Below are 16,672 nucleotides of genomic sequence, written 5' to 3' on the forward strand. Positions count from 1 at the left end.
TTCCTTCTTGGCCTTGCTCCACAGCTTGGGTCCTATATCCTCAATTGCGTGCCTGCATGCGTGAGTGTTCAGTCATGTCCAACTCTTTGTGACCCCGTGAACTGTAGCCTGCCAGGCTTCTCTGTCTATGGGATTTCCCAGGCAAGAATACTGGAGTGGGTTGCTATTTCTCCAGGGGATCCTCCCGACTCAGAGATCGAAGCCGTGTCTCCCGCACCGGCAGGCGGGTTCTTTACCACTGTGCCACCTGGGAAGCCCCATGCCTCTAGTTACCTACACTTCATTTTCTCTTAAGGCTAGAAGATGATTGAGTTTTACACCCTCTGAGCTAAACCAGAGATGCAGCTGTGACCACAGACCAAAGTCAGAGAAACAGCAGGAACAGGGAGGTCAAGTTCGCCAATTTCCTAATGCACAAAAGATGCTCCACCCACCCTGTGGAAGATTTGACATTACTTTACACTCAACTCAGCATCTTCCAGCCCCGATCCTCCTCCTGATCTTTCAATCTCTGTGGAATGGGAGCTCCAAGAAGGCAGAGCTCACAGGTACATATCTTACTTCCTGCGTTTTCCCCTAGAACTGGCATTTAGTAGGAGCTCAGAAAACATCTGAGGCTGCAGGGATGAGTGACAATGAGAACTTGCCATCATTCTCTGTGTCATCTAAATATGGAATGTATCCTTTTCCTCTTCTTTTCCTCAGTCTAATAACTCACCGATCGCCAGCTCTGCTGCCCTGGTTCTCCCTGGCATCTTACTGTGGGACTCCTCCTTTCACTCCTGCCTGTGAGCCCTGATCCCCCCTGTTGGACCACAGCCTCATCTCCACATCCCCTTTCCTTCTTCCACCTTCTCCTGTCCTAGGTTCCTCTTCCAGAGTGAATGTTTCATCGTGACCTCTTTCAGGTCGGAAGCTATCCACCTTCTCGGTACCTAGCTCAAGTGCATGCTCCTTGCAGGCAAGGCTCACCACCACCTGGCGCCCACCTCTCTTTCTGGCCTGCTCACCTAGTATTCCGGCGCATCCTCTCCCTACTCTGCACACAGTATTTGCCCATTCCCTCTGTGAGTTCCAATTAGGATTCCAGGCTCAGCGCAAGTCTTTACGATTATAACCTCACCTCAGAGCTCTTTCTGACCTGATCACCTGTGACTCTGGCTCATGATCCCCCCACTCTCAGGAGATGGCTCAGCTTGTGTCCCTTGACACGCAACTTGTATAGGCTGGCCTCCCCACTCTGCACACACCATTTGCCTGTTGGCTCTGTGAATTCCATCATCACGCTGTCTGGGCTCAGTGAAAATCTTCACAATGACAACAACAGCGGAAGACAGCAGTAACATTAGCTACAACTTTCTAAGCACCTTCCGAGTGCCAAGCATAGTACTGTATTATTCAAACGTGCTATTCCATTGACCTTCACAAAAGCCCTGGAGATGAAGTACAATTCTCATCCTCCTCTCACAGCGCAGAAATCCAGGCTCAGAGTGTCAGGTGCTGTACCCTGGGGTCACAGAGTCAGTACGGGGAACAGCTGGGGATCAGGCACATGTCTAGCAGATAACCAGAGTCACGGCTCTCTCTTTTAGGTGACACTGCCTAAAGCTAGTGTTCTTCTTCGAGCTCTGACAGTCCTTCATAACGCACGGCCACTGGTCAGCTCATTTTCCTGTGGGCTGTTAAAACTCTTGACTTTCTCTCAGATGCACACTTCTCGTCCTCAGTTACACCATAACTCACCTGAGACCATGACTAATGCTTCTGGGCCTTAGAGGTCCTGGTCCCCAGAAGCATGCTGACTGATCAGGAGCATTAAAGTAATCAACCTCTTGTGCTTTGTGGATTAATTCATCCTTTAAGCAGTGAGTTGGTTTGCCTCCCCTGTCCCCCTAGGTCCTTACTGTTCAGGATACACATCCAGGTGGAGAAGGAGGGCCTGTCCATAGTTCTTGATTTGTGAAATTAGAGACAGTACAGGAAAACAGTGACAATAAACCCTCAAACCCCAGCAACTATTGAGGATGACTCTAAGAATGAACCACTTGCCTGAGACTCACAAATGTAGTTAGTAATTACACAGTCCTGCTTATCCATCACCATGATTCACTTTGTATTAACTGGCTCATTTTAAAGTACAGCCATGTAACAGGATAGATCTATCCCTTTCTGTATGTAAGATGATAATTGGGGGCTCAGCAATCAGGAGGATGGTTGACTTTGAGTTAGCCACTGTTCTCTGGTCCTCAGTTTTCTCACTGACCTGGGAAATTTCGGGAGCTGACCCTTTCCTGCTTTTCTGGGACGCTGTTCAACACCAACTCTTTTGTGCTCCATCTTGAGTCACAGTCTCCACAGTCTTTGTCTGCTCTTCCCGGCCCTTCTCTGCTGCTGGGCAGATGAAGCAGTTGGCAGCCTCCTACCCGGAGCCCCTTGCACAGTCCTCTCTGGCCCTTGCCCCCTTCACCCCAGATGCCTGTGCCCTCTGGTGTGCTTTGCATGTCAAACACCTAAAGCTTTCTGCTCAGTTCTCAGCAAAGGGGAGGCAGACAGCCTGTATTTGGAAGCCATCATCAGCTTCCTGGCACACCAAAGTCCCTGCAGTCCTTATAGGGAAACGTCAGAGCTACAGTAGTTTTTTTTTAAAAAATCTCCTTCAAGACTTTTCAAGTTGGAGACAAGCCTGTGCAGGAGGCCAGTGGGCAGAAACGCCCCCTTTGTGCCCCTCTCCAAACTCAGGTTCTGAGCACATGGGCTCAGGAGGGCAGGCAGAAAATTCCAAAGGCACACTCCTGGCCCTTATTTTAAGGGCCCAGGAGCCATGATTAGCGGCAAACAGTGGGGGCCAGGCAAGAAGCGACAAAAGTCATTTGGCAAGTTCAAAAGCAGGGTGATGGAACAGTTCTGCATCAGTCGCAGTAACGGGCAAGGGAATCCTGAAATGACATAGACCTGCCCACGCGCACATGTGTGGACACAGACACACAGGAGTGCAGAAAGGGTCTACAGACTGCTCTACTACTTTTGAAACTTCCTATGAATCAATACTTATTTCAAAATAGAAAATGAAGAAAAGCCCCAAGCGCCTAGTGCAGTAGGTCTGGCTATGTTACCCCAGGATCCTGGCACATAAGGCCTGATGCTCCCTCATAAGATCCTATTTAATAACAGTGAGATCTTCACCAACGCGATCTTCAGCATCACCAAGGTTCCCATTTGCTGAACACTTACTACGTTGAGGCACTCAGCATGAAAAGCATTTTCTCATTTGCACCAATACCCCACCAGGCTATCACCCCCGTTTTATAGACGGTAATGAGCTCGGGAGAAGCTGAGTCAAGCCTCAGGCCACAGGGCTGCTGCGGAACAGGAGTGTGACTGGGGTCTGGGACTCTATATTGATGCTTGGGGACGAATGATCAAAGAAGAGCTCCCTCGGCATTCTGGAAACCACTTCAGCACACCCCTCAATCTGTCCCAAAGGCAGCTGGCCGGAGGCAGCTCCAGGCGCGGGACACTGCCTGCCTGTCCAGGGTCGCTCACCCCGCCTTTGCCCAGAGAGCCCGTCTGCAGCAAAGCAACAGAAACATCACTTACAGGTTCTTCACGTCGGCGATGCCGCGGAACGCCTTCCTCGGGATTCCCAGGATCTGGTTTTCGCTCAGATCTCTAAACAAGAAGAGAAGAGGCACAGGCGTTAAGGACCCAGCCAGGCTTTATCTGCATCTCATTATGATAACAAAACCCCTCTGGTGGCTGCGTCTGCGGTCAGGAGTGTTTGGGGGACTGTTTGGTTTCAGGCCCCAGGCTGGTAGCAGCCCTCACATTGTTCTCCTGGTGATGGCCTTGCTGAAATGGTTCGCAGGCAGCCGGCTGCCTCCAGGGCGGGCTCTGTGGGTGGTCTCGCACCTCCAGGCCACGAGCCAAGCGTGGGTTATTTGTTGCACACTGCACCCAATTCTGTGTTGCCACCTCCCAGAGATGACCCCTTCCTCCCCTCCCCCACGGCGCCCCTCCCCCAGGGCAGGGTCAACACCTCTCCCTCCCCCATCTTCTCAGGGACTCTGCCTTTGTCATCTGACGTGGGAATGCAGCCTGGCCATCCGGATTTTCTGACGTGGGGGGAGATACCATCTCTGCTTTTTTGGGGCTCCGGAGAGACTTGGGGTGGCAGGGGCCTCCTGGGGATTGTCTTAGGGATAGGTATGATGGATTCAAATTGCATTTCCACAAACCCACCCAAAATAGGGGCTCTACTGTACTTCATGTAGTATTTAACAGCGTACCATGCTGTTTTGAGCAGGGAGGGGAAAGGGACAAAGTTTGGGTCTCAAAGCTGCTCAGAAACAAGTCTGTATCAGTGTCCTCCTTCAGTTCAGTTCAGTTCAGTTCAGTTCAGTTCAGTCGCTCAGTCGTGTCCGACTCTTTGCGACCCCATGAATCGCAGCGTGCCAGGCCTCCCTGTCCATCACCAACTCCCGGAGTTCCCCAAAGCCTCAATTTCCTTTCCTGAGACCCACGCGTTTGTTTTGCTTCTCACGGCCTTCCAGTTTTCTTTTTTGCTGGACCAAATATATGCACCTGTTTTCATTCACACCCCAAGCTTGCTTGGGGTCTTAGTGAGTAATCAAGCATGTATTTGTGTATCAATCACGTCTATATATACAAATATGTATCTTCCTTATTTTGAAAAGAACACAATAACTTTCAGATATGAAGGTAAACAATGTCCTACCCAGACACAACCACTGTTACCAATTAGGAGTGATATGTATATATATTTCACCAATATGAGCTCATGGTATATCGTCTGCTATAACCCTTTTTTCCCCACTATATTGAGAACATCTGTTTCTGTCATTAACTGTGTGCCAATGCCAACATTTTTTAATGGCCGTACATCGTCTGATTCTGTAGATGGCTGTGATCCCATGCTGTCAGGTATTTATTTATTTGCCATTTAAGGCAACCCTGGGGTGAATTTTCCCAGTGCCCACACACTTTGAGGACGCTTGTTTGGCTGCGTCCTTGATATAAAGTCGTCTGAGGAGATGTACTGGGTCCCAGGGAACATGTCTTAAATTGCCATGCTGTCCTAGAGGCAGACGGACATGCGCATGCTGATTTTCCATGGGCACCTAATCCAAAGCTACAGACGGTTCCAAATATATTTGGAAAGAGAAGTCAGACCACCATCCTCCACTAAAACCTGGGCCCTCTAAATTAACCATTTTGCCAGGGAGCAAGAGGAAACCTGGGAAGCAGAAGAGGGGTGTCCATTTTTCTGCTCTCATCTATTGAGCTGAGTGGCCATACTCTCTCTGAGCAGTGGGCCAAACTCAAGACCCATGGAGACAGGGGCCACTGTGAGGCCCCGAGGCCAGGTCTGGTGTTGGGGTCAGGTGCAGAGACAAACTCAGTCTTGGGGCTGACAGGGCGCTCCCAGTCTCGAATCCAGTTTCCTCTGCCTGCAACTGATGTCAGTAAATTCAGATGCAGAGTGCGCCCCGCTGCAGGCCCCCCAGGCTGGGCCTGATTCAATGAGCAGGGCTCCAGCCTGCAGTCTGGGCGCGGAACAAAGCCCACGACAACAGCAGAGGTCAGGCAGTGTCACCAAGGCCACTTCCCTGCTCTCCATCAGCCTTCAAGAGAAGGGGGCCCAGGTCCTGTCATCCGACTCAGGCAATTTCCACCAGGCATCTGGGCTGAACCCGAGGCTCCGGCAGCCACAAAGGGCCCAGTTTTTTCTGCCAAGGGAAGGCTGGTCTCCAGGACAGTGAGCCCCTGCCCGCTTCTCTCTCAGGCTTGGCTGCTGGCTGTGGCCGCTCCGGGAAACTGCTCAGGCCACATTTTTGGCAAACAGCTAATGCTCAAAATCAGGGGCAGGTGGAGGAAACAGGAGAGAGGTTTAGAATGGTCAGCTCTAAGCACACTTGAAAGCCAGATGAAGTGGTCCATAGTCCAATAATGCCTTCACCCTTTGAGTTTAAGGTACCCCAGTATACTGAACCAATAGCAATTGTATGTGTATTCTGGTCTGCAGTACAGTGGGATGAAGAGAGGACAGTCTTATTTAAGCAGAAAAATCTGGTGGAGGTGCCAGGCAATCTCCCACGAAAGTGGTCACACAGACAAAATCCTGCACTGGGATGGGATGCCCACGTGGGTCTCCATTCACTGTTCTCTTGCTGTAACCACACCCAGTCTTGCCCCTAATTCCAGAAGCCCCATTTAATGCACTGCTCTTGCCACCTCCTTGCCATGCCTTCCTCTTGCCACGATTTGAGCAAAACAATAGATGGTAGGGAATTCATCTGTTCCCCATGACAATCTGCTTGTAAATTTTATTAATTTTATTTTCCATGGAGCCTTTTTTCTCTGGCTAACGGTACCACTGCCATTTATCTGAGGGACTGTATATTGATTTTATAAATACCTCTAGTGGGCTGACAAACTGACAGCTTTAATGGTGTTACTGATGGGGTGTGGAGGAGGCTTCAGGTCTGGGTGCTTCATTTTCGGTAACTGTCCCTTCACAATTATCTTGGGGCCTTTGTGAGGGTTCCTAATAGTGTGTTTATCTCAGCGTGATGCCAGAGCATGGAGCTATTGTTAAGTACTATCTTTGAGAGAGACAAGAGCCACCATTTTCGCCTGACACTTAGATAAAAATAACAAAGTCTATCCGGGGTGCCCAGAGCGTAGTCCTGGCCAGTTGCTTGTCGGGGGGGTTAGTGCTTCCCTCTTCCTGGGGAGACGCTCAGAAGTGGCCAGGGAAACAACCTGGAGGGAAGGAATGAGGTTGGACTAGGCTGAGAGAGAGAGTTGAGCTGGGGTTTTCTGGGGAAATAAAAGAAGACTGGTAGGAAAGGCTTTCTTGGTTGAAAAGTGGGGCTACAGATTGGAATGCCTTTTTAAATAATTAGGACTCAGAAAGGAGAACTGCATTAGCTAAAGTGCATTTTCCTGCTTCCGGAAAATGATTAACCAACTGATTATTCCATCCCAAAACACCAAACCAAAGAGGACTTATTAAGGAGACAGGAAGTCAAACAGGAGTTGGCAAGAACCAATAGATCCCCCTTCCAGCCAGCACTGTCCCCCACCCCCCCGCACCTTTTTAATTTACTAAAATGCTTTGGACACAGATTAACTTTCTTCGCAAATTTATTATTGTTTCATCTACCTTGAAATGGGAAATGCAGACACTTTGATAAATGGATTGAAAGGTTGTCTAGTTTCAGTGGCGCTTTTGAAATGCTTCCCGGGGCTCTCCCTGCAATGTCAGGCATGCTTTGTTCTCCGAGCAGCAGTGAATGACAGTCCCCACCTTCAGCCCACCCCTGCCTCCCCATGTTTACCAGGCAAGGCAAGACGCAGGAAAATGCTCTGCTCTCTGCTCCGGTGGGGACAAAGTGTTTGTCCTGATCACCTTCAAGCTACGAGGAGGTCCTGTCTGTGTTAAATGGCAGTTTATGGGGGTGGGGGAGATTCGCTCTTGGAGGTCCATCTCCAATCACTCCCAAGTTTCAGGACATGGTTTGGAAGCTCCCCAACCTTGGGAAATTCTTGTGTCTGAAGTGATAGAGCCACTTATTAGCTGTATGATCACGAAAACTACTGAAATGCTCCATGCCTTAGTTTCCCCTTACTGATCTCCTGCAGATTAACACTGAGTATGAGATGAGTTGGTATGTGTATAGTGCCTGGAGCCCTGGAGGCATTCAGTGAAAGGCTGCATTTATTTCTCGAACTTTCCCCATTTTGTCCTGGATTTACAGTGCTGAAAATGTCCCCTTTCACCAACCTCAGGACAGGCCTACAACTCTGCAAAGAACAGAACACGTAAACATCGTTACTATTCTTTTCATAAAATCTGAGGGAGATCAAACTTCCTCTCGGGCTTTCCTGGTGATCCAGTGGTTAAGAATCGGCCTGCCAATGCAGGGGACACGGGTTCGATCTCCAGTCCGTGAAGATCCCACGCACTGCAAGGCAAACAACCCTGAGCACTGCAACTACGGGAGCCCGTGCGCCCCGGGCCTGTGGTCCGCAGCAAGGGAAGGCGCCGCAGGGAGAGGCCTGCGCGCTGGGCTAGCAGGTAGCCCTGGATCACCGCAACTAGAGAAAGCGCATGTGTGGCAATGAAAATGCAGCACAGCCAAGGGTAAAAATAAGCAAGTGAATAATGTAAAAACTTCCTCTCCTCTATCATCTAGATAGCAGTAGCCATATTTGACTCTAGATTCTTTTAGATAAAACAGGAGCGTTTGATTCAGGACGAAAGGAGTGTCTTGGGGGGCTCTTTCAGAAGCAGATGCTTGCTCCAGTGATGGATTTACAAAGCACTCCCGGGAGAGACAAATAAGGGATGGAGAAGGAAATAAAGGACAGTCAGGTAAAGTGCTGGCCTTGTCCCAACGCCCTGGGAGCTCCAGTCTCTAACCAAGGGCGCTGGGTCTTTGTAGCCCAGCATTAGACAGTCCTTGTTCGACCACCCAGGAGAAATGTGAATTCCCTGGTTTGCCTGCTCTCCGTAAGTCTGGATGAAGAGACTCCAGCAGCTCAAGGACAGATTGCTGAAGAAGTTCCCAGCCATGAGGTTTAGCAGCAAAGTCCAAAGAAGCAGGAGATGGGAGCTGATATTGGTAAAGGGAACCCAAGGGATTCAAACCAAAGCGCTTCATATGAAGGCTTCAAGGTTGGTTTTCCTAAATCAGGAAGTTCTCAGAAGATTAAAAAAAATCACCCCTGAAAGATGACATATCCAGGATCAAGGGTCAAGAGGCCATGAGGGGAAGCTAATTGAGAAAAAAAAAAAGCAGCAACCCAATCTGGCACCTTCTTTGTCTATTTCCCCAAACCCTTTGCATTGAGACTAATCAAGGGCCTTTTTAGTAACGTTAAAATACACACACACACACACACACACACACACACATATATATATATATATATATCCATCAACTCTTGATTAGCCAAACTAAAAGAGGGTATGATCTAAAAGCATTTATATTTAGAACCTTCATTGGACTGGGGATCAGGATTCTCTTTGGCCCAAGACTGTACTAAAATTACTTTCCTAATCACTCACACTGCCTAGCAGAAAGAAATAGTCCATTGGTGTAGTAGGTATCAACCCAAACCCACTTCATTTCTGACAGATAATCCATGAATCTAAAATTTCTTGGACTCTCAATGTTACCATCCTGTACAAAGCTGAACCTTGCTCCCCTACCCCCAGCTCCTAAAATGTGGTAAACGTGATGCATTGCTCTGCTCTAGGAACCAAAGAGAGAGGTTCTGCTTTGCGTACCTCATTTTATACAGCAGGAGGGACAAATATGCAGGAAAAATTATTCCCTGAGGATTTTTACAATGTGGGCTTCAAGGGGGATTTATCTTAAAAGGTAAATCTCTTACGCAGGCAATTTATCTTAATAAGCAAGATTATATGTTTGCAGTCGGGTCACTGTCAAAACCAAATGAGCCCCAAACATAGGTCCCAGCTAAGATGGAGAAACAGTGGAAACAGTGACAGACTTTATTTTGGGGGGCTCCAAAATCACTGCAGATGGTGACTGCTGCCATGAAATTAAAAGACGCTTGCCCCTTGGAAGAAAAGTTATGATCAACCTAGTGAGCATATTAAAAAGCAGAGACATTACTTCGCCAGCAAAGGTCCGTCTAGTCAAAGTTATGGTTTTTCCAGTAGTCTTGTATGGATGGAGAGATGGACTATAAAGAAAGCTGAGCATTGAAGAATTGATGCTTTTGAACTGTGGTATTGGAGAAGACTCTTGAGAGTCCCCTGGACTGCAAGGAGATCCAAGCAGTCCATCCTAAAGGAAATCAGTCCTGGATATTCACTGGAAGTACTGATGCTGAAACTCTAATACTTTGGCCACCTGATGCAAAAGAACTGACTCATTGGAAAAGACCCTGATGCTGGGAAAGACTGAAGGAGTGAGAAGGGGACGACAGAGGACGAGATGGTTGGATGGCATCACTGACTCAATGGACTTGAGTTTAAGTAAACTCTGGGAGTTGGTGATGGACAGGGAGGCCTGGTATGCTGCAGTCCCTGGGGTCGCAAAGAGTTGGACACCACTGAGCGATTGAACTGAACTAATGAAGTCCTGATACATCCAGCTGAGTGTCTGGTCAATAGCATTCTTTGTCTAAGGGAGATTCCAGTAGAATACCTGAATCATTTCCTGAAGGAAACGCCACCTATCTCAGAGATCCAGAGACTCAAAGTATCAATGGGGGACCATCTCCGCCTCCCCGACAACAATGATTTCCCATGGCTCCAGCTGGGTTTCTAATATTTCACTGCAGCAGGGTTGACGTCGCCTGCTCCCTTGATGTTAAAAAGTTACAGAATGAAGCACTTCAATAAGAGTTCCTTTCTTTTTGCCTTCTCTGGACAAGCTCATTAGAAAAGTTCTAGCCATAGCATTCAGATACTTAAGATTGCTGGGGATTAAATGACTGTTCAGCTTTTTACTCCATGCAACAGAAAGTAAATTGAGCACCTACTATGCACTGCACTACTGGGACCCAGAAGTGAACAGAACCAGGCTTCTCTTCTCCTGGAACGTGCATCTCATTGATCACAGATACAAATAAACAGACTCTTTCACATATATGAATATATAAACCTAGACACTTCAAAACATAAGAGCTGCAATTTCACTGTTTTCTTTTTTTCCTTTTCAACAAGTAGAAAGCCTGTATCTAAATTCACACTGCAAGATTGTTCCTAACCACCAAGGAAAATAATTCACAGTTTTGTTTTCCTCAAAGTTCAAAATCTTTTTAGGTTTTGGGGGCGGGGGAAAGGGAGAGATGCCAATCTGAATTACTAGGACTTGCAGAGATGCAGATCTGTTTAATCAAGTACTTTGGATTTGTCTTTTAAAGTGGAAAGTTGGATAAAAATCAGGATAGTTTGAAAGTGTTATTAACAGGGCAGCTGTCCCCACAGTGGGGCTCACTGCCTACCTGATCAGAATTTACTGATGATGCCTTGAAAAATATATATAGATCTCTGTTTTTAAAAATAATGTAGATATGATAATAGCATTATGTTTTAAATGTTTTGTATGTGTTATTTTTTCTTTCACTTAAGTCTTTATCTTTCAGAGATACATCAGTTCAGTCGCTCAGTCATGTCGGACTCTTTGTGACCCCATGAATTGCAGCACGCCAGGCCTCCCTGTCCATCACCATCTCCCGGAGCTCACTCAGACTCACATCCATCGAGTTCGTGATGCCATCCAGCCATCTCATCCTCTGTCGTCCCCTTCTCCTTCTGCCCCCAATCCCTCCAAGCATCAGAGTCTTTTCCAATGAGTCAACTCTTCGCATGAGGTGGCCAAAGTACTGGAGCTTCAGCTTTAGCATCATTCCTTCCAAAGAAATCCCAGGGTTGATCTCCTTCAGGATGGACTGGTTGGATCTCCCTGCAGTCCAAAGGACTCTCAAGAGTCTTCTCCAACACCACAGTTCAAAAGCATCAATTCTTCGGTGCTCAGCTTTCTTCACAGTCCAACTCTCACATCCATACATGACCACTGGAAAAACCATAGCCTTGACTAGGCGGACCTTTGTTGGCAAAGTAATGTCTCTGCTTTTGAGTATACTATCTAGGTTGGTCATAACTTTTCTTCCAAGGAGTAAGCGTCTTTTAATTTCATGGCTGTAGTCACCATCTGCAGTGATTTTGGAGACCCCAAAATAAAGTCTGACACTGTTTCCCCATCTATTTCCCATGAAGTGATGGGACCAGATGCCATGATCTTTGTTTTCTGAATGTTGAGCTTTAAGCCAACGTTTTCACTCTCCTCTTTCACTTTCATCAAGAGGCTTTTTAGCTCCTCTTCACTTTCTGCCATAAGGGTGGTGTCATCTGCATATCTGAGGTTATTGAGATTTCTCCCGGCAATCTTGATTCCAGCTTGTGTTTCTTCCAGTCCAGCGTTTCTCATGATGTACTCTGCATAGAAGTTAAATAAGCAGGGTGACAATATACAGCCTTGACGTACTCTTTTTCCTATTTGGAACCACTCTGTTGTTCCATGTCCAGTTCTAACTGTTGCTTTCTGACCAGCATACAGATTTCTCAAGAGGCAGGTTAGGTGGTCTGGTATTCCCATCTCTTGAAGAATTTTCCACAGTTTATTGTGATCGACACAGTCAAAGGCTTTGGCATAGTCAATAAAGCAGAAATAGATGTTTTTCTGAAACTCTCTTGCTTTTTCCATGAGCCAGCGGATGTTGGCAATTTGATCTCTTGGTCCTCTGCTTTTTCTAAAACCAGCTTGAACATCAGGGAGTTCACGGTTCACGTATTGCTAAAGACTGGCTTAGAGAATTTTGAGCATTACTTTACTAGCATGTGAAATGAGTGCAATTGTGTGGTAGTTTGAGCATTCTTTGGCATTGCCTTTCTTTGGAATTGGAATGACAACTGACCTTTTCCAGTCCTGTGGCCACTGCTGAGTTTTCCAAATTTGCTGGCATATTGAGTGCAGCACTTTCACAGCATCATCTTTCACTGAGAGATACATACTGAAATAATTAAGGATGAAATGATAATGTCTGAGTTTTACTTCAAAACAACATAGGAGAGGAAGAACTGGGTAGAGATATTGATGAAACAAGATTGACCATGAGTTAATACTTATTAGAGCTCAGTGATGGGTATTGAGGGGGTCTGTTTATAATCCATGCTTGACTTTTACACAAGGGTGAAACTTTCCATAATAAAAAAAAATTTAAGACTGATTCCTGGGACCCATCCCAGACCTACTGAATCAGAAGCCTTGAGGATGATTTCTGGACACTTTGAACAAGTTTGTGAACATGGGTAGGATAATTAGTGTATCTGATTAGGTGGCAAGTTCATATTCTAGCTCTGTGTCTTTAAGAGTATTAATTCAATTCTTTAAACTTCAATTTGTACTTCTTTGAAATTAGGATAAGCATCATAGATAATGGACAAGCAAGTGCTTTCTATATTCTAAGCAGGATATAAATGCAAATCACTATCTTTATTTTATCAGCATGAAGTTAACAAATATAGCATTCTACTTCTTTACATATCTAGTCTGCTTAGGGAAAATCTTGGGTCCAAGATGCAAAGGAGTTTGGTGTCTCAGGTGTAGGCTTGCTGGTGTTGGGCAAAATGATCATGGGATAGGTAGGTACACGGATAGGTAGGTAGCTAGATTGATCAATAGATAGATGGGTGGATGGGTAGGTAGGTAGATGGATGGATGGGTAGGTAGGTTGGTAGATAGGTAGATAGATGGTAGAAAGACAGATGGATAGATAGGTAGGTAAGTAGATGAAAGGAGGACTGAATGGATGAGTAGGTGAATGGATAGGTAATAGACAGATAGATGGATAGATGGAGGGAGAGGGTCTCCTCACAGGAGGAGGCCATGGCAGGCAGAGTGACAACGTCTAACCTGTATTTTAGAAATCCACTCAGGGCCCAGTTTGGAGGCTGACCCAGAAAGGACTAAGAGTCTCTGGGTGACTCCACCTCTCCCCGGAATCCCAGAGATCCGGCAGAGGCAAACCGAGTACTTTGTCCCTCCCAAGCCTTCAGGTGAGGCTCTGCCTGAGTGAGACAGGGACATTCCTGGTGGAGGCTCACAGGTGAGGAATTTTCCACAGATTTCTAAGAGAGCTGCAGTCTAAGAGAGGAGTCACTGGAGGGCAGGGAGTGAGCAGAAGGGCATGGCCAGGCCGAGAGGCAGGTCTAGAGCCTCGATGGCCGAAGCTGGCCTGGTGTTCGAGCACAGCGGAACTCATGACCCTCTGAGGGGCTCAGGGCTATAAGCTGCTACAAAAGCCTGTAAATGGGACTGGGGTTCTTGGTTGCTCTGAGTAGTAGAGGCACCCTTTCTCTTTCTGGGCTGATGTTCTAGACTAATGTACTCAGGTTTCCCAGGTTAAAGCAAATGAGTAAAGCAAAAGATTGTTATGGACAGTCATAATAGGGAGGGTGTAGGCTGGGGGAATGCAGGGCCCATTTAAATTAATTGCCCCCAAGTCAAAACCAAATTATTCTCTGTGCTTGCCAACAGAACACTCCCAGGACTGAAGGGTTTGGAGGCCAGTATCCTTCCAAAGAAAGTGAAAGTGAAAGTATTAGCTCAGCTGTGTCTGGCTCTTTGTGACCCCATGGACTGTCATCCTCTGTCCATGGAATTCTCCAGGCAAGAATTCGGGAGTGGGTCTTCAGAAGTGGCTCTTCTCCAGGGGATCTTTCTGACCCAGGGATCAAACTCAGGTCTCCTGCATTGCTTGCAAACTTTTTACTGTCTGAGCCACCAGGGAAGCCTGCCCCTTCAGAGAAGACCTGTTAATTCTAGAGCAGTTCTGTCTTATCCAAGTATCATATGAGCCACTAGTGCAATTACATTTTCTCAGGGACTTTTCTGGTGATCCAGTGGGTAAAACATCACCTTCCAGGGCAGGGGTGCAGGTTTGATCCCTGGTCAGGGAACTAAGATCCCGTATGCTTCAAGGCCACAAAAACCAAAACGTAAGAGAGAAACAACATTGTAATAACTCAACAAAGACTTTTAAAATGGTTCACATCTTTAAAAAAACCTTAAAAAATATTTCTCTTAGCTGCATCAAAAGCAATCAGTTGAGATGAATATTAATAAAGTATTTCACTTAACCTGACATATCTAAGACATAATCATTTCAATATGAAAATAAATTAGTGAGATACTTTACATTCATTTTTCATACCAGGTCTTTGGAATCTGTGTGTGTATTTTAAATCCATGTCAGTTCGAGCCAGCCATCCCATAAGTGCCTGACGGCCGCATGTGGCTGATGCCTGTTGTATCAGTCTGTTCTAGGGCAAAGCTAGGAGCTGGATGCTAGAGTGATGTGTCCATTCATTGCCAAGAAGGAGCCCAGTGGAGGGTTGCTGGGTGGTGAGGGGAGGTTGAGTTATCAGTGGGAAATGCAGGAAGGAGCCAGTTAAGACAGAAACCTCTGGATTCAGGGAAGCAAGTCATGAGTTGAAATAGTCCAGTCATTCAGTCATCCCTTCTAGGAGCAGAGAACCTCCTTCCAGTCGTGGGGTTTAATTTGCCTTTCCAAACCACCACCCTTCTAGGGCTGAAAGGATAAAACTAACACTTCCAGTCCAAATAGAAGCTTTCTTCATTGAATTGTCATATGTAACTCCAGCGAAGGCTCTTTGTGTTCATGATATAGCATTATAACTGATTGCTCATCTCCAGCTAGTGGTGCAGAGGCTTAGCTTCTCAACAGTTTACTAATCCCTGGGATTATCACAATTTACCAACAAAACAGTTACTTCGGTGTGATTGGGCGGCTCTTATTGTCTGCCAAATTAAGCCTTCTGTTCTGGTCGGCTTTGTGTCACTAATGATCAAGGAAATATTACCAGGATTCCAATTACTGGCATCTGACTTGAGTTTGTGCATTCATCGCCAACGAACTCTTCAGGGGGTAAAACCATGATTCAGGTATTCTTATATCATGTGCAAAAGCCTGGCACTGAAAATAATCTGACTGTAAGGATCTAATGATGTTAGTCGTTTAGTTTATCTGACTCCTTGCAACCCCTGCTAGGCTCCTCCCTCCATGGAATTCTCCAGGCAGGAATACTGGAGTGGGTAGCCATTCCCTTCTCCAGGGGATCTTCCCCATCCAGGGATTGAACCTGGGTCTCCTGCACTGCAGGCGGATTCTTTATCGTCTGAGCTACTGTACCTGAGATAGCCCCTGGCCAACTTTTTTCCATTCAATGAAATGTTTTGGTTTGATTTGTTAATCTTGACTGGGGTGGGAAGAGTGGTCCACTTGGTTCAAAAAGATGGAGACTGGTGTTTTCTAATTTTCCTTTGTTTGAAGCTGTGCATCTGCCCAGTGGAGTTTGCGAAAGGGAGCCCATTTCTGTGCAATCCATCCTCCTCTCCGTGAGACATGCTGTTTCCACCCCCTCCTTCCCCTCCGCCCCTCTCTCTTGGCAGCCCTCCGAGGCTTTCATCCCTAATTTGATTGTTGTAGCTGACACTGTCAATCTGAAATCCAGTAGCATGTCTAATGCTGGCTGGACAAGGGGAACGCAGGAGCAGTCGAGGGGGAGGCAAATTCATCTTGCGAAGTAGCTTTATGTAAATCGATCCTTTGGCCGAATGCTGGAGCCAAGCATTTGCTGATTAATTGGAGAAGCGTCCTTGTTCCTCAGTCTTCTTTAGAGCGACGGCACAAATTGAGTCTGCTCTTCTTCACAAAGACATTCCCACGCCAAAAAGCCTTTGCAATTAGGAGATGAGACCTTGGGAGCGAGGGGGCGGTGGCAGCGGTGGGGGGAACGTTTATGGGATTGTTCTGAGGTGCCCTGTGTGCGCTAGGTCTGCTTCGTGGTTAGCTGCTGGCCTGAGTCCCCTCGTTTGCCTCCCAGTCGGTGGCCTGACGGCCTAAGCTCTGAGGCTTAACACCCCATAGGAGAAGATCTGCTTGTGGTGAAGCGGGTAGCTAGTGGGGCTTCTACCTGTGTGTTTCTTGTGGACCCCAAATATATCTGTTCAGTTGCTGCTCAGATCCGTTTCTGTTGGCGTCAAGAAGGAGGGAGTGAATCTGTGATTGATCCAATCCCTCTTTC

General features: G+C 46.9%; 1 protein-coding gene across 1 annotated transcript in view; it reads right to left on the reverse strand.

Annotated features, from left to right (window-relative positions):
- SLIT3 (slit guidance ligand 3) overlaps nucleotides 1-16,672 on the reverse strand; it is a 723,236-nt gene that overhangs the window by 240,124 nt on the left and 466,440 nt on the right. Inside the window, exon 5 of the mRNA XM_027979969.2 lies at nucleotides 3,598-3,669. Coding sequence (XP_027835770.1) covers nucleotides 3,598-3,669 — 72 coding nt within the window. The remainder of the gene's footprint in view (nucleotides 1-3,597; nucleotides 3,670-16,672) is intronic.

This window comes from Ovis aries, chromosome 16 (assembly GCF_016772045.2).
Source record: "Ovis aries strain OAR_USU_Benz2616 breed Rambouillet chromosome 16, ARS-UI_Ramb_v3.0, whole genome shotgun sequence".
Taxonomy (NCBI): domain Eukaryota; kingdom Metazoa; phylum Chordata; class Mammalia; order Artiodactyla; family Bovidae; genus Ovis; species Ovis aries.